Here is a 22859-nt window from a genome sequence, read left to right on the forward strand (position 1 = left end):
TCTTTGAAGACACTGGAAAAATGACTCGGAAGGGTACAATGCCCTCTTTTGGGATATGGTACATGATTAAATCAGGGCACTTCTCTATGATGCCATGTTCCCAATAAGATGTGTCAAAGAATTGTAGGGACAGAAGCAAGAGTGACCCCAGCAATGATCGGCCACTCTTCTCCCATCTCTGGGTTATGGAATGTGCAGAGCGAGGGACCCATGGAGTCTGAGCTCTGTCTTGCTGTCTCCCACTCTGAATTCTATACAGGTGGCTGAAGGAGGAACTGGGAGTGCTGTGTCTCCACGCTGGGGGCAGAGGAATATATGGGTCCCCTGGCCATATCCCTTTGCTGCATTGCAGCTGGAACAGAAATGAGTGTGCGCCGACCCTCCCCCCCCCACTCATAGGTAAGACAGATAACCCAAGAGGCTGACTGCATGTATGCGCTCACGACGCTGCGAGGGTGCAGGACTCCGCATAACTCTTTCCAGCCTCCTCCTCCCAAAATTTAAATTAAGTTCTAAGGCTTTAAGGAACAGAGCTTCAATTACATGGTGAGACTGTCATTAAAGTATCCAGGTCTTCACTCAGTGACGCTTGTCCTGATCTGTCAGCTGGCAGAACTGAAGCAAACTACTTACCCTTCAGACCTTTGATCTTCAGCTTTTTAAAAAGCTATACATTGTTCAAAACTAGTAAAACTACATGGCAGATTGCAAGGAACTGGGCATCAGGCAACAGAAAGGAAGTTTTGGGGGAATGGGAAACAGAGGGAACTCAAGGACTGTTCCTGTCCTCTAGTGACTTCTCGGGCTAGGGCTGGTATATAGGACAAAGAGCTGGGTGGCTGCAAGGTGGTCTGAATGGACAAGGCAGTGTGGAGTCACAGAGGAGGGGGCTGGAGAGCTAGGATCCCATGGAGTAGGAGAACAGACCAGGAAGATTGGAATTCTAAATGCAAACAAGCCCGAATGTGCAGAAAACCTGATAGTTCGAACTCATTGGGCACTCAAATGCTTTTTGATGCAGTCGTGTGTGTGTGTGTGTGTGTGTGTGCGTGTGCGTGTGCGTGTGCGTGTGTGTGTGTGTGTGTGAAACTAACCCTAAACCAAGCACTGACCTAGGTCTTGCTTAAAAGCTTAAAACCAAAACCTGGAAAGATCAATTTGCTTCAAGTAGCCATGTTAACAGCTAACACATGCAGGAATCTACATATCCAGACTAATAAGGTACAACAGGAAACTCCTGGACCATACAGCAGAGGAAAAGACACCTAAGAGATGGGAATGTGCTTACAAGCAACTCAGAGCTGGTGGGCCAGGAGAATTAGTAGGCAAAGATGTTAAGGGAGGACTGTATTCCTTGTGCTCAAACAACTAAAGGTGAGGACCCATGAGAGATACTTTTTAAAAAGACCCAAAACAAATTCTAGATGACAATTTAAAATTTTAAAGACAAAACAAACAACAAAAAAATCAGGAGAGTTGGGTGTGCTTACTGCTCTGTTAGAGGATCTAGGTTTAATTCTCAGCATCCACATGGTGGCTTACAACCATCTGTTAACTCTAGTTCTGGGGACCTAACACCCTCTCTAGCCTCAGTGGGCACTGTAAGCACATGATGAAGATACACAAGTAGACAAAATATCCATATACATAAAATTAAAAAAAATTAAACTTATGCCTTTAATTCCAGCACTTGGGAGGCAGAGGCGGGTAGATCTCTGAGTTCAAGGGCAGCCTTGTCTACAGAGTGAGCTCCAGGACAGCCAGAGAAACTTAGTCTCGATAAAACAAAATAAACAAGCAAGCAAGCAAACAAATAATAAACTTTTAAAAAAGGAAAGAAAAAGAGCACTTGCTGCTCTTGCAAAGAACCTGGATTCAATTCCTAGCACCCACATGACTATTTGTAACTCAAGTTCCAGGGAATCTGATGCCCTCTTCTGGGCTTCACTGGGCATAGGCATACACATGCTACACAGACATACACAAGCATAACAGTCAAACACATAAACCTAAAAATATACACTGGATGGAAAAGGGGGGAAAAAGTGCTTGCTTTCTGCAAGCATGAGGGCCTGAGTTAGAATTCCCATTATCCACATAAAATGCCAGGTATACCAGCACCATGTGGGCAGAGACAAGATTACTGGGCTTGTTGGCTTGGCCAGCCTACGTCCAGGTTTGGTGACAGACTCTACGTCAGGGAAACAGGACAGAGCACACTAAAGCAGGGAACCCCAAACCTTCTGTCCCAAGAGCATCAGTGGGCTATGCAATGATTTTGAGGGGTTGCCCAAAGCTTGACCGCTGTTCCTCAGAGGAGCTGGCAGAAAATTTTTGAACAAATAATGGCTGATTTTTTTTTTTTTTTTTGTCTAAATTTGCTAAAAACTACAATGGATTCAAAGAACTAGGACATAGGAAAGATGAAGACAACCACACAAGGCACATCAAAAGTTGCTTGAGATAAGTGGTAAAGAGAAACCAACTTAAAAGCCATGAGAATAAAAGAACATATACAAAGAAACAAAATAGGTTTCCTGGCCACAGTCCAATAATCCACAGGGTAGAGAACCTTCCATTGCATCTGCCAGAACTCGAGCCAGCCAGAATGAGGGTGGGGTTGGGGTGGTGACAACAAGGCTCATGACACATACTGAAGGGACTCTGGCCAGCTGGAGCATGGCACCAATGGATCTGGTAGGCTGTGTCCTTCTTTTCTGTCCCCTTTGCTTTGCTAAAACTCATTAAATTATATTCCTAAAGCTAGCTACCCTTACTTCCCCCTCCTCCTCAGTCTGACAAGGTTCAGCTATCAAAGTATTAAGTCCATTAATCAAAAGTCCTCTTTGGTATCATGCAACATAAAGAACATATACAATTAGAATTAAACACCTCATTCTTACATGGGGTTTCCCCTTGAACGTTTGTAAACTGCCACTTTCCTATCATCTGTCTCTTCTCTATCCTGAGGGTCCTCTGTACCCGGGGGACAAATAGCCCTCCTACTTCTCCCTTGTTCCCTCCCAGTTCTCCCTCATCCTCTATCTCTTGTCTTTGTCTCTTATCCCTGCCCTCTGCCCTTCTGGGGCAAATAAATCTCCTTTGTGCTAAGAACTTGGTCTTTCCTAATACATACCTGTTTCTCTCAGTACTCAGGGGGCTGAGGCAGGAAGAACATGAGTTGAAGGCTTCAAGGCCAGCCTGAGTTAATGAAGCTATCTTATGTAGGGGGGAGGATGTTGAAAACTTTCAGAAACACAAAAGCTAAAGAATTCATCATCATTACAGCCACAGTCAAGAGAAATGTTAATGCAATAACTTGGGGCAGAAATAAAAACACACTAGAGAAATATGAACTCATACAAAGGAAACCCTAACTCTCTGGATGAATATAAGACTTCTTGTGGAGTTAATGGTAATGCAGGCCTGTGACACCACACTTGGGAGGTGGGACAGGAAGGATCAGGAGTTCAAAGCTAAGTATGGCTATACAGTAAGTTCAAGGCCAACCTGGGCTATATGTTATCCTGTCTCCAAAACAAAAACTTAAACTTACTAAAATCTAGACACACTGCTTTGGCATGCTCAGTGATTGAGGCAGGAAAATCACTCTGAGGATTTTGATGTAGCCTGAACTATAAAGTAAGACCTCATCTCAAAATAAAACTCCCACTAAAACTGATTCAATGGCTTAAAACAAAAATGACACCCAGCAGGGCTCTACACGGCTGAAGAGGATGCACATTCTGAGCTGAAATGAACAGTCACTTAGTTGCGATAGTTACCAGCAACATATAACCCAGGGCAGGCATCAAAGCAGTCATGAAAACAGCCAAGAAGCTAAAAGACATATGATGGCTCCTTAGCTAGAAAACAAAACAGGGAGAGCAAAGGCCGGTGAGATGCCAACATGTCATCCTGGCAGGGTCTTACTTATCTTGCTTTGAGACAAACTTAGAATAAGTATCAAAACAACCCCTACCCACCCCCCTTTTTTGCTGATTTTTAATTATATTAATTATGTGGAGGTATGAGTATACCAAGACATAAATACTCACTTGTCCGACTTGGCTGTAAATGCTTTTAGCCACTGGGCCATCTTGCCAGCCCAAATCAATGTGTTTGATAGGATACTGGTATTATAAAATATATTTAAACTTATTTAAAACAGAATTATGGATGAAATTACATGGTAGCTAGCATTTGTATTTAAGCAATAGACTGTTTTTTCAGCATATTTCTCCTTTAAAAATTATGTGTGTATGTATAGAGAAGGGACTATAGAGAAAATGGGAGATAAAAGGGAGTAGGGAGATACATGAAATATTCAAATTAAAAGTTTTAAAAATTACCTCCATTACTAACGATCAATATTCACATATTTTCCAATCTAAGCCCCTTTCCTTTTAGTGCTGAAGTTGCAGTGTAGAAAGCAGTGAACTTTCCAGAAAATGAGTGCACCAATACCAAAAGGCAGTTAAGAGCAGGCAGCTAAGAGCTCAAAGGTAGGAAATGCTTGGCAAAGGATATTTCCTGTATGTCCCCAGAAATACCACCTTGACTATTCATTCCTTTTAACTACTAAAATGTGAATTAGAACACAAGCTAAACATCTTAGGAAGAATGTTAATTTTCACAAGAGAAAATTATGATGTGTGTGTGTGGGTATGTGCACATCAGTGTAGTTACCCGGATGTCAGAAGACAGTACTGGATTCCCCAGAGCTGGAGTTACAGGTGTTTGTAAGCTGTCCCGCATGGTGCCAGGAAGAACACCTGTGGACCTAGGAACAATACATGCTCTTAACTGCTGTGCCGTCTCTAGCCCTGAAAAGCAATCCTTAACTTTTTAGAAACATGATTTTTCTTTCCTTTTACATCAAGATCAGCCTGTGACAAGTTTCTGATGATGGGACTCAGAAGCCCACGCTGGGAAAGACAGGCATAGCGAAGCACAGGAGCTGGACTGAAGAATGAGACGGAAAATGAGAAACAGAAACATTGTGTGGAAATGCCAGTTTCAGGACTAACCTTAACCAGTGCCTTTAGAAATGTTCTCACACCCCCTATCATCCTGAAGGTGGCATATGCTGACATGTAGACTGCATGAGAAGCCTAGATAGTCTTCGTGTGGAACTCTGAGGACATGTAGCTATATAGTTGTACATGGTCTCAAGGGAGTGCCCAGCCTTGCTGTCCTGGGACACATTCCTCTAGGAAGCTGTAGTACATCCTGATTGTTACCACTTGTCACGGGGGAGAAAGCTCCACATAATCTGTGGTTTGAAATCTAGACAGAGACAGCTCAAATCAGTCTGTAATGTAAAATTAAGATTTTAAGTGTACGGAGTCTGATTAAACTCTGTCATGGACTCGGGTATCTTTTCATGAGGGCCTGTGGATATCACCCAAAAGAACAGAAAACTTAAAATTTAATGAAACTTTACCAAGCTAACTTTTTGAGTTTTGGCTTTTAAAATCTGCCCACCTAGAATGCTGCCTGTTCAATAATCAACTGAACAAAAACCCACCTTTGTCATGAAAAGTTCTACATTTAAGGTGCATAAAGAATACTCAATCACAAAGTGGTCAAGATTTCCTTTTACTTGAGGGAAAAAAAAAATCACTTCAGAGTCAACCTTCATGTACAAAAGACGAGACCAATCACATTTATCACTGGACACAAAGGACACTCTAAAAGCCTTTAAAAATGGCAGTTAACATCAAAAGGAAAATTCATTTTAACTCTTATAATGCATTCATTATCAACACCATACTTAACAAGGTAGTTATGCTATTGATACAAAACATACAGTATTTACACTTAACTGTACAAAATAATTTAATGTTTACAAAAATATTAGAATGTTTAGTTGACTGACACAGTCTTAAAGTAATTGCTCCTAGAGAAGTATACAGGAAGACCACTGATTCCCATTCATTTCCTTTTTAATAAGTCAAAGAAAGGGTGCTGCAGGGCTTCATCCAAGGTGATCCTCTTGGTCGGCTCGTACTCCAGCATTCTCCGAACCAGGTCAAACAGCTTTTCGTGCTCTTCATCGTGACACAGCATAAATTCCTGGGGGCAAGGGGATTGTCTTGTTAAATGAAGATATGAATGAAAGTGTTACTTCATGACTTATCTTTGTTTCTTTACCTTTAATGGCTTACAGCGTCTCCTAACATATCTCCCAGCTGAACTATGCTCATCCCAATCTAGCTGGTTATGGTGGAAATACTTGCGTTTCCTAAAAAGAAAAAAAATTGAAATTAATAAAAATAACCAAAGTTTTACGTCATTACCTTGTCCCCAACCCCTGGTGGGGACAAGATAGAAACAAATCTTTCACTAAATGCACAGACACTTAGTATGTAATTTAAAAAATATCAGCAACAATTATACATTATACTTTACATAGTATCTTCATTTTTTCATCCACCTGGTGGGTTTTAGTTTTCTCAATGTTATGTTATTCACAAATAAGAAAATGCTCCCTTTAAAAGGGATGACTCCTGGCTGTGAATTCTGATCTCACCAGATCTGGAATGGGGGAAGAAGGAAATCTAACAGACTCCCAAATGAGCTAGGAAACACTATAGTATCCTGTTCAAGGGCCCAGAGCTCGCTTGCAACAATAGGAAATTCAAACAAGGCTGACAGACTCCAGTAAGAATGGGCTCTCATATGTATTGGTTTTTTATCAACTTAGAGAAACATTTGTATAAAAGTTAACCTGAGTACTAAAATAAAGCCCTTTCTCCACAAAAGCACAAATTAAAATACTGAATTATTTTCTGAAAATGACCTTTTATAGCTACAAGTTATCATTGTACAGATTTTCTTTTTTCTTCAAAATTTGTAGTTCGCAGAATAAGCATTATACTGTTATAGTCTAAGCAAAGGTCACTGCATGCATCTTAGACAAACCTTGTCTTTTGGATCATGTGTGCCGGGATGGGTCCTAATATCCGTTCCATCATTGCCAGGTGCTCTTTACTATCATGAGTCTAAAAAAATTCAGGAAAAAGGAATTTAGCACTCTTTACCTTCCTTACATGCACATAAAAAAGAAAATAAAATATGGGCTGATATAAAAAGACTAGAGTAAGACTAGAGAGACGGCTCAGTGGGTAAAAGCACTAGATGCCAAGAATCAGCAACCTTGAGTTCAATTTCTGGGACTTCCATGGTGGAACAACCAATTCCCACAAGGTGTCTTCCACATGTGTGCACCCACCCCCCAATAAATAAACATAATTAATAACAAAAAGGACAGACTAGCTAGTTACACAATTTACATAATAAATTCTTCAAGGATAAATGACATTGAAAGAGCTATTTTGTCTGGTGCAAACACTATACAATCTAAGATAAACTAGGGAGGTCTATATGGTAATCAACATGGAAAGTATCTAACATAAAATGCAACAATTTCTATTTCATGAACTATTTAACTAGATCAGTAACATTAATCCCAGGTAATATAGCCAGTCCACCAATTCCCATCACAGTTCTGAACTTTGTTTAGAAATATGACTTTAAGGAGATTAAGACAAAGGCACATAGCTCACAAATAAGTAAAGCTGACAACATACCAAGCCAAGGACCTTACTCTGGCAACACAGAGCTGGTGCTGGCTAAGTTGGAAAGCAGCAGCGGTACACACAGGTGAAATGGAGTTTCTAGAGTAAAAGCTGGCCAACTTTTCTCTGAAGGGCCAGGCCAAAAACATTTTAGGGTGAACTGCTGGCAAACAATAGCACACCATTTGCCAATCTCTCTTCTAGAGAGCAGAATTTGTTTTGTGAGACAGATTCCCTTTGTAGCAAAGACCAGCCTTAATTTCACTATATAGTTGAGGCTCACAATCTCAATCTACCTGTTTCAGCCTCCTGAGTGATAAAATTATTAGTGTGTGTCATCATGCCTAGCTAGTTTATTCTTTATTAGAATATGTTTTTAGAAACAAGGTTAACATAGTCAGAGCAGAATTACCACTAGTCACATTAAACACCAACGTAAATTTATGAAGTTAAAAACCTAGAACACATAATATGAACTACACATTTGAAACAAGTTACAACCTCACTAGTAGTAGAAATCAACCAACTGTGGTTTCAGTATGATATTTACATTTTAATTACATTTTAATGATCATCTTTGGCAAATAGCATATTTAACATAAAATTCATTAGAGATCATCAAATAAAATGTATTAGACACATACCTGAAAGACTGTGAACCCAAGGTAATACTCAATAAGAATGCAGCCTATGCTCCAAACGTCACAAGGCTGAGACCAACCTAAAGCTATTCAAAACAAACACAGGCATGTTATAGCCAACAACTTTAACTGCTGACCCTTCCCTACACGCGGGTACTCTTTATAGACCACAACAGCAACCTCAGGATTTACAATTCTGGTACATATAGCTCAGGCTGGTCTGGAACATGCCATTTCTTCAGTCTTATAAGTAGCAGAATTATAGGTTGGTACTGGTCCTGATTTAGTCACTTTTGTTCATTTTACAACCTCATCACTAGAAAATTTATATAGCAAATACATTTACATCTGTAGATGGTAGAGCCTAGGCTTAGATATAAGTTTTTTCTTCAATCACTTACACCTCGATTTACTTTTCCTTAGGGAAAAGGTTAACTGCAGCCCTTCATCCATTCATTCCTCAGTGAACTACTTCTGATACTCTGGAACCTAGTCTCACTTTTTACACCCTTTCCCAACATTACCTGGCCACTAATGTCTCTACCGTGGCATTCAACTCCATCTTCCTCTCTAATCCTGATCTTGCCTTAATCCCAGGGAACTTCACCCACACAAATAGTACTCCATTCCCCCAGTCTCCAGATCCCTTTTCCAGTGACTCCAACTTCAGATTTGTAATAGCACCTGATATGTTGTGTTTCCGAGCCTCCAATCCCACTAGGGACTTCTGCGTCTTGAGGTGTAACACATGCTCCTGAGTGCCAAAACTCTCCCTTTCACTGTCAGCTCTCTCCCACCATGGCCATCACAGAGACTCTCTTGCCTAACAGTCCCTTCCTTTCTTCCTGCTCTATCCCTATTTCATGTCTAGGTCAGCCAACCAAGCCCTTGGCATGTGTGCCAGAGCCTAACCTTGGCAGTGGAGTGAAAACGATGGCTGCATAACCACACAACCACGAGACTGTGATACTTTCACCAAGCATACCCGCCATGCTATAATCAATCATAAACCATCAGCATTCAGAATATCTCTCACAAATATGTCATACAGGAGTAACATGCAAAACTCTGCTTCGTATCCTCCTAACGTCATTCTAGCTAACCATGACCGTCAACAATTAGAAGGATAAGGAGTCTGGTAGGACTACTAACCCAAAATGACCTCTGGAGCCCTGTAGTGCCTTGTGGACACCAAAGTACTGTGATGTTCGTCGTCATATGTTGCACTTCCAAAGTCAACCACTTTGATATCTGTATTTTTCAGTGTGCGCTCATCTCGTTTCTAGAGACACAAATGGATAAAGATGAAACTCAACAAAGACATAAAACATTGTACAGCACTACTCAAAAGGCTTGCAAAGGAATCCTCTCTCCTTCATCCTCCTCCTCTCTCCCCAACTGGGATACACACACCCTATTCATACTCCATTTGTGGATCAATATCAGAATATACACAGGCTCAGAAGCAAAATTTCTCATTCAAGGATCCTCAAGCTAAATTAATTTTAAAGACAAAACAAGTCTTTATCTTACCATTTTAGAATTGTATTTGACTACATAGTCAGACTTCACAAATAAAATATTTTCAGGCTTTAGATCCGTGTGTGTTAATTTATTATGATGTAAAACTACAAAGGAAACAGACAACCACTGTTAGTCTCACATAAAGATTTAACTGGTGCTAGGTGAGGGAAAGGGGATGAGACGTGGAAATGATGGTCGTAAGGGATGTCAGCTTTACCCATAACCTGCAAGTGTTCATATGCTAATTAGATAATAAAGACAATAAAATATACTGTGGGTTCATGGATACTTACAATTTATAGATTGGCAGATCTGATATGCCATTTGCCTGATGTGATCAATTTGAAATGGCAGAAAGCTATTTTCTTTAATAAAATCATAGGTACTAAGTCCCAGCAGCTCAAACACAATACAAACATGACCGTGATGATCAAACCATTCTAGCATCTGGACGCATCGGCTAAAAGAGATCAGAATAATAACTGAGTGCACAGAAGTGAGCAGCTCACACAGTATGACAGCTTGTGGTTCGATGTGTACTTACAAGACACTGTTGGGGTCAGTGCTGTTCAAGTGCTCCAATACTTGGATTTCAGAGCGAGCTGCCTCCCGGTAACGGCCTACATTTTTTACAATTTTCACTGCTACATGTAAGCCATCCCTTGAAAACAAAAGATGATGATGCTAAAAATACAAGTAGTGGGATGAAACTGCATACCCCGTGAAAAGTGTTCTTTTTTGTTTTGTTTCTGAGACAAGATTCTACTATATGTAGCTCAGGCTGTGCTTAAACTCATTATGTAGCCCAGACTGACACTGAACCTGTGATACTCCTACCTCAGCCTCCTAAAATACAATTTTATAATTACAAGTTTCCTATATAATTGTTCTAAGTCTTTCAGAACCCATAATATTAGATTCCAGATCACCTTTCCAAAATAAAGCCAGCCATCTATGTTATATTTAGAATTAACATGTTTCTAAATTTTTATCTAGATTTTATATAAAACATTTAAAAGAACTACACACACACACACACACACACACACACACACACACACACACGTTTGCAATAATTAAGAGTATGCTGTTGTTCAAAGCATTTGTTCATTTCCTAGGCTGAACCTATTTTGTGTTAGAGACAAGGAACAGGAGCTGGCACTAAACAACTGGACCTACGCCTGTATGACTCAGTTCAATGACAAAGACAGATGAGCACATTAACACATTCTCACAGAAGAGATGAAGCTCCAAATATTCATTCAATAAAGTAGCAATTTATACAATACAGAACTGATCCTGAAAGATAGCTGTGAAAGAAATCGAACAGCTGGGTAAAGACACCCCCTACAAGTTATGAAGCTCTCCCTATCCCAGCACTTTACAGGCTCATTTTATTCAAGTATGGAGAAACAGCTACATCAAGGACAGTGGGCTTTGGGTTGGGGCGTTTCCAGGAATACTCCTAAACGTATAAACTCAGTATTTTAAGAAAATCATGGAAATTGGTATAAAAGTAAATTTAGGGCTAAAACGTTTTTTGGCTAGGGACTGAAAGAGCACCATGCACATGGCTAGCAGGTGCTGTAGCACTAAGCCACAACCAAGCTCAACAAAAAACATTTCCAAATGTGGGGGAAACCACATTTCCAAGTGTGAACTCAACAGTGTGTGGATAACAGATCAAGGAGCTGTAAGAGTAACCAAATACGTTTAAAGACAGACTTTATTTTCAAAACTACTCATACATCCAGTAAGCTAACAAATTATACCCTTTTCAACGATTTCTGATGAAAAAAAAAGATGTCATTTCAGAAATGTATAGTTTCAATTAAGTTTACAAAAAGTGTAAAAACTGCAGAGGAGAGGTTCTGATGGAACATGGTGCAAAGAGGTGGGCCAGTATATCTCACCAGAGAATACAGACTTTACTCTGTAGGTCTTAATAGAATCTGTAGTTTAGGAAATAGACTCTTAATATGTAAATTTAGATGTATTTTATTGATGCTGCAATCCAAAAGCAGCTAAATGCTACAGAACTTGTTTGAGCATTCCTTTAATTACAGAATAACCTCCACCTGAGAGAAAGTGGCACCATTTACAACAAAATTAATACTCAGAGCAAATACATTATATTGAGTTTCAAAATTTCTGTTGAATACCTCAAGAAAACCTGTAGCAAGCACTTAAAATACATTGTAAAATATAGCAGCATGTTCAAAAAGGAAAAAGCAAACTTACATGCCATGATCAATGCACTCTACAACTTTGCCAAAGGCCCCTTCACCCAAAGTGTCCACGATTTCATCTAAAGTAAGGGAGAGAAAAAGAGGTCTAAGCACCAGTAGGCAGCTGCTCAAACAATGCTTAAGTGTGCCATATTTCCAAATGATCTTTAGCAAGGCATAACTAAGGTCTCATCACTCAAGTTACTGTATTTTCAGCTGCTACAAAGCAATTAGATAGAGCTATCTGTCTTGCTCTAATCTCAAACTCCACTGATTATTTTGGAATTTTAAGAATAGAAATATTTAAATTCTACAGAAAAGAAGAAATACAAAAGAACAAACAAACCCACAAAAAACAAAACAAAAAAGCAATGAAGAGTCTTTAGCCCCCCGCTGACAAACTATTCTTTAAAAGATTATTCTGTCTGCAAAGTTTAAAAAGTGTTGAAAAATATTCTATACATCTTGCTCTTAGAACGTCTCCACTTTGACAGATCAGGTGACCCTCCTCATCATCCTCTATACTCCTGGATCTTTTCCTTCGGTGGCTCTTCTGGAACGGCAAGTGGGCAGCACCAAGATCGTCCAGCCAATCAATATATCAGAGTGAATTCAGGGCAGAATACGCAATTCATTCAGCGGGGAGATATTCAGGCATTCAGATAAGCACCAGGCCACGAACAGTTGGCAGGAGCAATTTCAAATTCAGTCCCCAGAAATTCACAGGGCACAGTTTATGTTACAGAAGAAAAACATGGCAAGGAACAGATTTTCAGATAAGATACTTAAAGTGGCAATAGAAAAAAACAACACAATTGTCTCTTTAAAATACTGATTTAATTGAAGTCTGAAGTTTAAAGAATGCAATGTCACGATTTACTAATTTCTGCTATAACCATATGCTGTGAGTTGAGTTGTCTAGTTAGTCAGGAAAATGTCAAGATTAGTTGATATTGTTCTCTTTTAGCAACATGGACATCATCATAGTAAGAGGGGAAGACTAATTTCATCATTGCAATCTTCCATCTAGTAACTGCTAGCTCTATAGAAAAAACTTGGGGATGGAAATGGTATCTCAAAGTTTACAAATAAAGATGTCTAGCTTTCTCAGTACATTTTCCACTCAGCACCCAGGTTCACAACTTCAGCAAATCAATGTAGACAATGATGTGCTGTACTAGGAGCTAGACTACACAGAGATAGCAACAGCTAAACACCCCAGCAATGTGACTTGCCTGAGTTGTTTCCAACTACCAGTAAAGCAGTTTCTTTCAAAATAAAAAAATATTTAAATTCAACGAAAATAAATGGGTGCCTCATTTTTTAATATACTATACAACCACAAAATGAGATGCTCTTACTAGTAAAACCAACAAACTCATGATCTGTTTTGCAGAATGAGTGTGTGGGCAAAAATGAAGACTAATACACAGGTGGTCAATTAATGAGAATGTGTACACTTCCTTTAAGGACTCCAGTAACATGAATATAATTACAGCATATCCAAATTGCATTAAGAAACTTTTAGAAACTTATCACTCTTTTAGAGCCTTACAATCAATCCATTCAAAATAAAAACAAGTCACTCATACCGAATGTGACTGATGACTTGCACAGTGTCTATTACGTTTTCTTTTAAGGCTGCTTCTCCTGCTTCTGACTGAGGATTTACTGCAGTGGACCCGGTAAGTGCTTTCAAGGTCTCTATGGTAATGTCTTGGAACATATCCTTCGCAGTAGTCATTTCTGTATTCATCAATGTATCTCCGGTCCCGGTAATCTCTCTCATTCAAGCATCTTGCTTCTAAATAGTGACTGTGAACACATTAAAGGATTTCAAATTATTCTCTTCATTCTGGAATAATGTGGTTCAAACAAAACTTTCAAGAATTCTTGGTTTAAACAGCCAACTCAATAAATGGAAAAATTCGAATCAATGAGAAAGCTTAAGAAATAATTTTTAACCAAATAGATCCATATTTTTTTCCATATCAAATTGCTACAGCCAGGCATGCCTTTAATCCCAGCACTTGGAAGATGAGGTCAGGAGGATCAAGAATTCAAGGCCATCCTGAGGTACACTACACGTTTGGAGCCAGTCTGGGCCACATGAAACTATCTCAAAAAAAACCTCCCCATACATTAGAAAATTGCTGTCAACCATTTCATACCAAGGAACAAAACTTCAATTACAATATGGTTATTATTAAATGTTCCTTTACCGTCTAAAAAGTCAGACCAAACTTGCGAACCTATTCTGAAATGCACTGATCGATCATACAAGGCATCTGAAACTAGCTTACTTTTCCTCTCAGAGCCACACATTTAGAGAAAGGCAAAAGAAGATTCCTTTCCCTTAAATTAAGAGCATTTTAAATATCCCTGACAGAGACTTCTTCCAGAACATGTATCACAGATGTGAGGAGCTTTAAATGTCTTCAACCCTTTCATTTACTAGAACTCAATTAAGATCCCTGAGTGGCAAAATTAAGATATTTTCAAACTGCCACTACTGCCCTAGGTCCCCTATTCTATCTCCTCTTTTCTATGTCTAAGCTTTCTGTTACTTCTGTTTAAGAAACAAAGACCAGAACTTCTGAGGCCTGCCTAGTGTACCAACCACATCTAAACAGACCTTTCACACAAGAAAGGGTCCAGGACTGTGGACATCCTCCCACTCACTTGCCTTTGGAATTTCCTGTGACTCTTGCTTAAAAAATACCCAAGAAACAGCAAACAGCATTTTCTAGTGCCAAAGTACATCTACAGATTCCTTTGAGAACCTAATGAAAGTTGTAGATCCTTTTCCCAAGAATCGTACAAGTGCATAAACAAAACTTGGCAAGAACTTCATGGAGGTCATGGACCTCAGGAAATCAATGGATCCCAGCTGAGTGTCCTGATCTAATGGAAAGAAAAGGACAGATTCAATCGGCCCAGTTTCCCATCCCCCCTCTACCTGGGATGAGTGTCCTCTTCAACAGAGTGCGAAGCTTCAAGAGGGACGCACATGGAGCACTGGGGGAGAGAGGGGACACCTGCCCAGTCAGACAAATCAGCTAAATAATCCTGACAAGCAATGGAGTGACAGATGTTGCTGCAGCTGTCCCCACCAACCCCTTTACACTCCCCAGAATATGCTGTCATTTTCTTTCCCTGGTGCTGGTTTAAGCAGAAATAGAAACATCCCTAGGACTACTACCCAACAAGACTGGCATCCAATTCAGGCTGGGCCTTCTTACTACCTAGCATCATTCTCAAGTTCTCCTTAATTTCTGGAGAAACAAGTCAGGCGATTAGGATTAAATCCTGGGCCTGAGGCAGCTGGTCTGCAGCAGATCTAGATGAAAAACAAGCTAGTCATACTTCCTACAGGCATCCTATTTAATTTATAAGGTATCACACACCCACCAAATCCAAAGTCTATCATAAAAAAAACCTAGACTAATAATAATCTTTAACTAGAAAACTACATGAAACTGGCCCTGCTGAGAATCTAAAACAATCTACCAACAATAAAAAATGGGGTGGTAATACTATCATGAGCAGAGCTAGCACAAAAAGGACCTTTCTAATTTATGACAACCAAAGACCAAAGTTTAGAGCTTAAAGACTACAGAATTATACAAGCTGTAGACATGGTAGACATATACAACAGTTTTGATTTTTTAAAAATATCCACTAAATGCCCAGTTAAGTGAATTGGCTTTTTTAAAAATTTCCACACAGGTCCTGTGGAAGACAAAATAAAATCATATAAGACAAAGTCTCTGACATCAAAAGAACAATTTAAGATTACTTACAAAAAAAAAGGAAAAAGAAAGAAAAGAAAAATAGACAAATGCAAAAAATGTTGAAAAGGTGCAAATGAACACTTGGACTCAGGGAAGGCAAAGAATTCAATTTGCTTAAAATTATTAGGGAAGATTTCATGACAAAGATGGAAGCAGATAAACATCTTAAAGGAAAAGCCAGGATTTGGACAAAGTGGAAAGCAGAAGAAATTCCAGACTAGCATAGTGTTATCTTACACTTACACAGACAGCATCACCAGCCAGACGCTTAGAATGCATGACTGCAGACAGCAAGTCGGTGACTGTATCAAGAACCAATTCTCCCCTGGAGACTTTGTCACTAGAAGCCTGTACATACTACACTAAAGGTGTTTTTGAAAGGACAGACTGTTAGCACTAATACTGAACACAGAGTTTACAAAGGAAGACCCAGGTCACACTGAGTTCTAAATCTAAGTCTGCGTACCTCCTAGGTGATTTCTAGTCATATGAAGCCTATCAAAGGTTTAAAACTTGGTACTCTATGTTACAGGGAGACACTGAAGGATTTGGCCACAATATATACATATGTGTATGTGTGTGTGTATATATATGTGTATGTGTGTGTATACACACATACACATATGTATATATTGTTTACATATACATATCTATATATTATTTACAGCCATGTTTGTCTTCCTCATGTATTTGAGGCAGAACAGATTAAACCTGCTGAAAGGGAGACCAACTGAGACGCTACTGCCAAAAGACAAATCAGGAGAAAAATGTCTTGTAATACATATGACAAAGGGTTAAAATAGTACATAATAAAAATATCTTGTAAATCAGAAAGTAATATTTAGTAGAAAACAAGTGACATAAAAATTCTTTAAAAATCTGAACAAATTCACTAGAAACTTAGAAATTCAGATTAAGAAAACCATTTAAAACAGACAAACTACAGACAACACCAAGGAGCATGTCATAAGCTTTCTAGAAAAGAAATGATATACAGCAAGAACCTTGTAAAACTTCATACCCTTTAACTTGAAAATGCCTCTTCTTAGAATCTACTCTCAGGAAATAATCACAGGCAAAGATTTGTACACAAAGATCCCTTAGGAACAGACAGAAATAATTCAGTCAAGCAATGGGCAATGGTTTCTATACTGCTGCTCCTTTTTACACTTTGCTGCTTCTTCAACTTCCCAGTAATTTTATTAAAATAATCATAAAATTTTTAGCTTCCAAAAAGATATTTATAATTAATGAATAGTCTGGATTATGATGAATAAATAACAATCACCAAATTTGTCTGATGTCAACGTCCAAGATGGTAGGACTGGCTTAGTGATTAATTGGACTGGTTTTTATATTTCATGAATACAAAAATCACTTAGATCAACCTTTTCACATATATAATATATTCTAGCACTATGTATAATTAGTTGCAAGATGGTAAGTCTTAAAGAGTATCTTGGACTCATTAATAATGGGGTACAATTTGTCTACTGTTCATTAATAAGGTCTGGCCATTGAATCTTGCCAAAACCTTACTCAGCATCCCTTACATAACTTTGATAAAACATGATTAGTTTACAAGAACCACAAACAAGCTCTTTGGCAGACAACTCTGTTTAGCATGGAGAAGGAAAAAAAATTACATACTGTTTTTTAAAGTAACCCCAGCTGGCTAATTTAGAAAGCAATCTGGTAAACAGCCCCAATGGAACATCTGTACAAACAAGGAGAAAACATAGAACCAACAAAACAAATGAGAAAGGGAAATTAATGGAAGGCAGAGTGAAAGAAACTACTCACCTAGTCTTTCTTTATATTTAGAACTTTAAGATTCTTTAATTCTATATAAACATATTACCTCCAAGTTTTATATCATAATTATAACAAGGCATACTGTCACAAATTTTTACTGAGGTTCTATCCTAAATTAACAGAAAGTGCCTGTAGAAACAATTCTCAAAATACAAAGTTTCTAAAACTCTCAGGCAGACATATCCACTGGTATTCTGTTACTATAACCTGCAGATGTATAAATGGCTAATCTTCTAAGCACTTTAATGGTCTCAGAGAGCATTTGCTGCTTTTCTCATCTGCATTAACCACATTCCATGACATTTCAATTTTTGCACACCCAAATATATATGCTACCTTCCTATGGACAGTTAAAACTACTCACTGGATATCATTATTATTCAATTTTGTATATGTTCTTGAATACAATCTTTTGACTTCCTTCCCTTTTTGATGGTTTCTAAGGATTTTGGGACCTCACACATATTAGGTAGCAAGTGTTGTAACCCTGAACTAGACCCTCAGAGCCCTTAGTTTTGAACACTTGCTGAGCTACTGTCTCCCATCAATCCCAGACAGACATAGGACAAACTATTAAATTCACAGCTTTAGTCTAGGCAGTATAGAAACTAGCTTATGATATTCTGTTAATTGTTTTTTTTTTTGAAGGAATAAACATGTCTAAATTCCAAATTTGATAAAAGCTATATAAGCAAATGACAAATTGTTAAAACTTAAAATACAAGTCATTTACCAATCAGAGTCTTTAAACTGATGCTGTGGTTTACAATGCCTGTTCTCCTGCGTACTGCTGTGAGACCTCCTCTTCCGTTTGTGACTTCCACTGTAGCTTTCATGGCCCCAGCTTTCTCTGCTATCCCAATCAGGACAGTGAGTTCGTTTGGAATGCCGCATCTGTTAACAGGAAGGGGAGTGAAGGTGAGTGGGAAGCTAAAGATGGTGGTATAACTATATATTACCATCACTTAAATAGGAATACCTCCTCTTACACAGGGTCACATAGGCTCTTAGGTTCATTTCCCAAAGCTTAGAACACAATACCAATCCTATGTGAGACGATGCTGAATGGAACTGGCTCTAATGACAACATGGAGCTGTTAATACATTTTCTTTCACTACATAGTACAAGGACAAATTCTTAACTTCGTGCTTGCCTTCAGAAACACTCATTAAGTTTTTGTGTTTTGAGATAAGGTTTCAGTTGGCCCTGGCTATCCTGTAACCAACTTAGTAAACAAGGCTAGACTCAAACTCAGAAATCTGCCTGCCTTTACCACCCAAGTGCTGGTATTAAAGGCATTTATTAATGCACCTGGCTATTCTTTAAAATTTTTTAAAAAGGCCAATTAAGATTGCTCAAGGCCTAGCCGGGCGTGGTGGCGCATGCCTGTAATCCCAGCACTTGGGAGGCAGAGGCAGGCGGATTTCTGTGTTTGAGGCCAGCCTGGTCTACAGAGTGACTTCCAGGACAGCCAGGGCTACACAAAGAAACCCTGTCTCAAAAAAAAAAAAAAAGATTGCTCAAGGCCTGAGTTGTTCAGAACACTCATTCCTTTTTTTTGTTTGTTTGTTTTTTGGGACAGGGTTTCTCTGTGTAGCCCTGGCTGCCCTGGAACTCACTCCGTAGTCCAGGCTGGCCTTGAAACTTACCTCTGCCTCCTAAGTGCTGGGATTAAAGGTGTGTGACACCACACCCACATAAAGAGCCAGGCATCCTAGCACAGACCTGTAACTGCAGCTCCGGGGGCTGGGGTGGGGCATATGGATCCCTGAAACTCACTGGCCAGCTCAGTCTAGCTTAACTGGCAAGCGCTGGGTTCAATTAAAGTCCTTGCCTGGTAACTGTGGAGACCCGTGGAGAGACCCTGCGTTGACCTCTGGCCTGCACATAGACTCCCAACACAAAATATTTTTTGTTTCCTTCTATTTACGCTGATTTTTAAAATTATGTCACTTATGTTAATAAATCTACCAACTGAGCTACATTCCTGATCTCTCAATCTTGATTCTAAAAATCAAGACTGAAATGAACGCACACATATTTTTTCCCCTTTGAGACAGGAAGTTTCTTGGTATAGGCCTGGCACTAACTCTGTAAACTAGGCTGGCCTTGAACTCATAGGTCCACCTGTCTCTGCCTCTAGAGTGATGGAATCAAAGGAGCACCACCTCCTCCTGGCCAGATCTGAATATAAGAATAACACCTACAACTATAGTTAGGGATAGTCTATCCCAATAGTATCATAAATGTCCTTCAGTCTGGAAAAGTTTAATAATTAAAAGTGAGAGAAGCAAGCAAACGATTGGTTTAAAGAAAAGAGCCTTTCATTAATGAGATTTCCCCCCCCTCAAACTCTGTAGAGTTCCTTTTTCAAAATGCCAGAATTAGTCTGATCCTTAAGCTGAAGCATGGCCAGTGACATCAGATAGTGGTAATAATTCCCAGACTTCATCTCCAGCCTCCTCTGGATCTCTCCCTGGCTCAGTATCTAACATTTATCCTTTTACACGTATATGACTGTTGCATGCCAGTGTTAATTTTCCTTCCATCACATGGCTCTCAGAGGTCAAAGGTGTGCAGCATCACCCACTTAACCACTCTGCTCCCCTCAATCGATTTTTTTAAAGATTAATTTTATTTTTAATGGCATGGGGTGGGGAAGATCTGCACACGGGTGCAGTTGCCCATGAACACCACAAGAGGGCATAGGATGCCCTAAAGCCTAAAGGTCCTTCACTTTTTTCTTTTTTGATTTTTCGAGACAGGGTTTCTCTGTGTAGTTCCGGCTGTCCTGGAACTCACTCTGTAGACCAGGCTGGCCTCGAACTCAGAAATCCGCTTGCCTCTGCCTCCCAAGTGCTGGGATTAAAGGCGTGCACCACCACTGCCCGGCTAAAGGTCCTTCACAAGAGCAGTCTCTCCACTTCCACAGTTAAATCTTTATTTTTGAACTCAGCAGAGTTTAATGGTTTGGGGGAGGAAAAAAACCCAAAGAAGCTGAACAAGGCCCAAATGGAACAAAACCAATTTAGTTGGCTGCCTTCAGCTTACCTACGTGACTGAAAAAATAAGCTAACAAATCTATTAAACTCCAGGCTTGAAAGCAGGCAGTTTCTGTTCTCTTCCATAGTGTTCCTCAGAGCATCACAACATCAGGGTGTGATACTATTATTTCCTGACTACTGAGGATGTAATGAGGGGAGAGAAGGTTTCTAATTGCTAGGCAAGACTCTACCACGGACCTACATACCCCTTGTCCAAAATATTCAGTAAACTATAGTCTTTCTTCTAATTCTATGCCTGCCAGGCATCTTTCTGATAATGTGGCTTCTCTTTTAGCTCAATCAAAACTGAGAAAGCATGGATTAAGCCACATACAAAAAAAAAATCCTAAATTCTTGTTAAGTATTTTGGTAAAAGTTAGTAAGCCAAGCATTCCTTTTGATATAGTCATTTTAATATGGCAAAGTAAAATAGACAACACTGCAAATTTGCTTGAGACAAAAGCCAAAACTCAAGCTTTCTTCAGAGAAAACACTCACTTTCCTAGAATTCTGCTGACACATTCCTTCTATTATCAAAATTGTATTTAAGGTTTTGGTTTGATTAAGGCTTTTTTTTCTCTGTTTCTTTGGGAACTGAATTCTGACTCTCAAGCCACCCGGCTACAGGCTAAGCACTCTTAAGAAAACAGCAGTCAAATGTACAGCTTCTGATGACTCATCACTATGACTGGCCATTAGGGTTTCACAAGACTTGGGTGCTTGTTTCAAGTTCCCCCTCCCCCACCACTTCACACTGCTACAGCCAGGTTACCTCCCACCAGACAAATCTCAACTTATCAAGCTACTAATATTAAACCTCCCTACCCCGATGAACACCCCCTCCTCCCCCTGATCTCTAGCAAAGTTCAGAAATAATTTTCTTAGATGTGGTGGCACACGCCACCCCGGAGGCAGAGGCAGGTGGAGCTCTGAGAGAGTTCAAGGACAGCCTGGTCTGCACAGCAAGACCTTGTTTCAAACCAACAAAGAAATATTTACTCACAAGGCAAAGTAAAAGATTTCTGAGCTCATAAGATTAAAGTTCCTTCTCATACACAGGAAAGAAATGCTACGTCAAAAATTACACTATCTCTAATTCTTAAAAACATGCTACAATCCTCGGTATTCTTTCAAAAAAAGATGCAATGGAATCCATATGTATATGTTCATATTAGAAATACGATTCCCCACCACGTTTTAGAAGTTTCGGTCCCCCATCAGAAGAGGCCTTCGGGTGCGTGTTCAAAGTTAGGCTAAATATCAGCAGTTGTAACATTAGACCAGGTGACGACCGGTCTGGTTTAGAGGGCTGGCTACTTCAGCGACAGGGCTGTCACAATGTAAATGCAATGCTCGCTCGCTTTCTAATCCCATCCCTCAGGAGGCAGAGGCAGGAGAATCTCTGGAGTTCGAGGCCAGCCTGGTCTACATAGCTCCAGGGCAATTGGGGCGACCCAGGTCTAGGGGCTGGGGGGGGGGGGAGGGCGACCGCCTGGCACGAAGGACGAACCTTCTTCCTTCCCAACTGTGTTCCTCGAAGCCGGAGGTGAACTCCAGCCACCTGGATCGCCGCAGTGCCTGCCCTGCCTCCCCCGGGCAGCCGGCCAGGGCCCTGGGAGCGAAGAACAGGGCGAATATCGGACCTTGGAAAAGCCTCCAGTTATGTAAACGGCCGAGGCGGCCGAGAGGGGTGAGTAGGGGTCAGGGTGACTCGACTCCAGACGGGGCTAGCGCCGGAAGGCGTCCGTCCCAAGGGTCTCCCTTCTAGTTCCTGCGATGGACCGCCGAGGCCTTGACAAGAGGTGAGCGAGGCCCGAGCTGCCCGACGATGCCCCGGGGCCCGGCGGGCCTTGACTCGAGCGGCGAAACCGCGACAGCCCGGGTGTTGTCGCCTCCGGCAGAGAGGCACCCCGCAGCCCCGCAGCCGCATCGTCGGGTGCTGACGCCCACCGCCCACTCTTTCCCCAGACACCTAGCTCTGCGCGACACTGCCCACCTCACCTTCGCAAAAGCAAAAGGCCTTTTGGCCGAGAAATGTCGCCAAACCGCCGTCGTTTCTCTCCAGCCGCTGCGACAAACACCGACAAAATGGCGTCCGCGCCGTCACCCTGTACAACCTCCTCAGGTGGATCCAGCGCCACCTACGCCAAGCAAGCGCGCATGCGTCACGGAGCCTCGTGCCCGCCCACAGATCCTGCCGGGGGGGCGAGGGGGTCTGTGACGTCAGGG

The 22859-nt window shown here is 40.5% G+C and overlaps 1 protein-coding gene across 6 annotated transcripts; it reads right to left on the reverse strand.

Annotated features, from left to right (window-relative positions):
* Positions 1 to 5588: 5588 nt before the first annotated feature.
* Positions 5589 to 22800, reverse strand: Clk4 (CDC like kinase 4). Of its 6 annotated transcripts, XM_052194909.1 has the most exons (15): positions 18319 to 18417; positions 17421 to 17487; positions 16792 to 16869; positions 14936 to 14994; positions 13569 to 13791; positions 12439 to 12529; positions 11990 to 12056; positions 10293 to 10409; positions 10042 to 10208; positions 9758 to 9852; positions 9377 to 9506; positions 8228 to 8310; positions 6928 to 7007; positions 6157 to 6247; positions 5589 to 6078 (listed from the first exon to the last, which is right to left on the reverse strand). In XM_052194909.1, the coding sequence occupies exons 4-15, from the start codon at positions 14986 to 14988 to the stop codon at positions 5938 to 5940; spliced, it is 1338 nt and encodes a 445-aa protein (XP_052050869.1). In that variant the 5' UTR covers positions 14989 to 14994; positions 16792 to 16869; positions 17421 to 17487; positions 18319 to 18417; the 3' UTR covers positions 5589 to 5937. The 6 variants fall into 6 exon arrangements, with proteins under 6 accessions (XP_052050869.1, XP_052050871.1, XP_052050868.1 ...); XM_052194911.1 differs by lacking the exon at positions 16792 to 16869; XM_052194908.1 differs by lacking the exons at positions 14936 to 14994; positions 16792 to 16869; positions 17421 to 17487 and adding an exon at positions 22632 to 22800 and having other exon boundaries at positions 18319 to 18479.
* Positions 22801 to 22859: the final 59 nt, after the last annotated feature.

The sequence above is a fragment of the Apodemus sylvaticus genome, chromosome 10 (assembly GCF_947179515.1).
Source record: "Apodemus sylvaticus chromosome 10, mApoSyl1.1, whole genome shotgun sequence".
Classification (NCBI taxonomy): Eukaryota; Metazoa; Chordata; class Mammalia; order Rodentia; family Muridae; genus Apodemus; species Apodemus sylvaticus.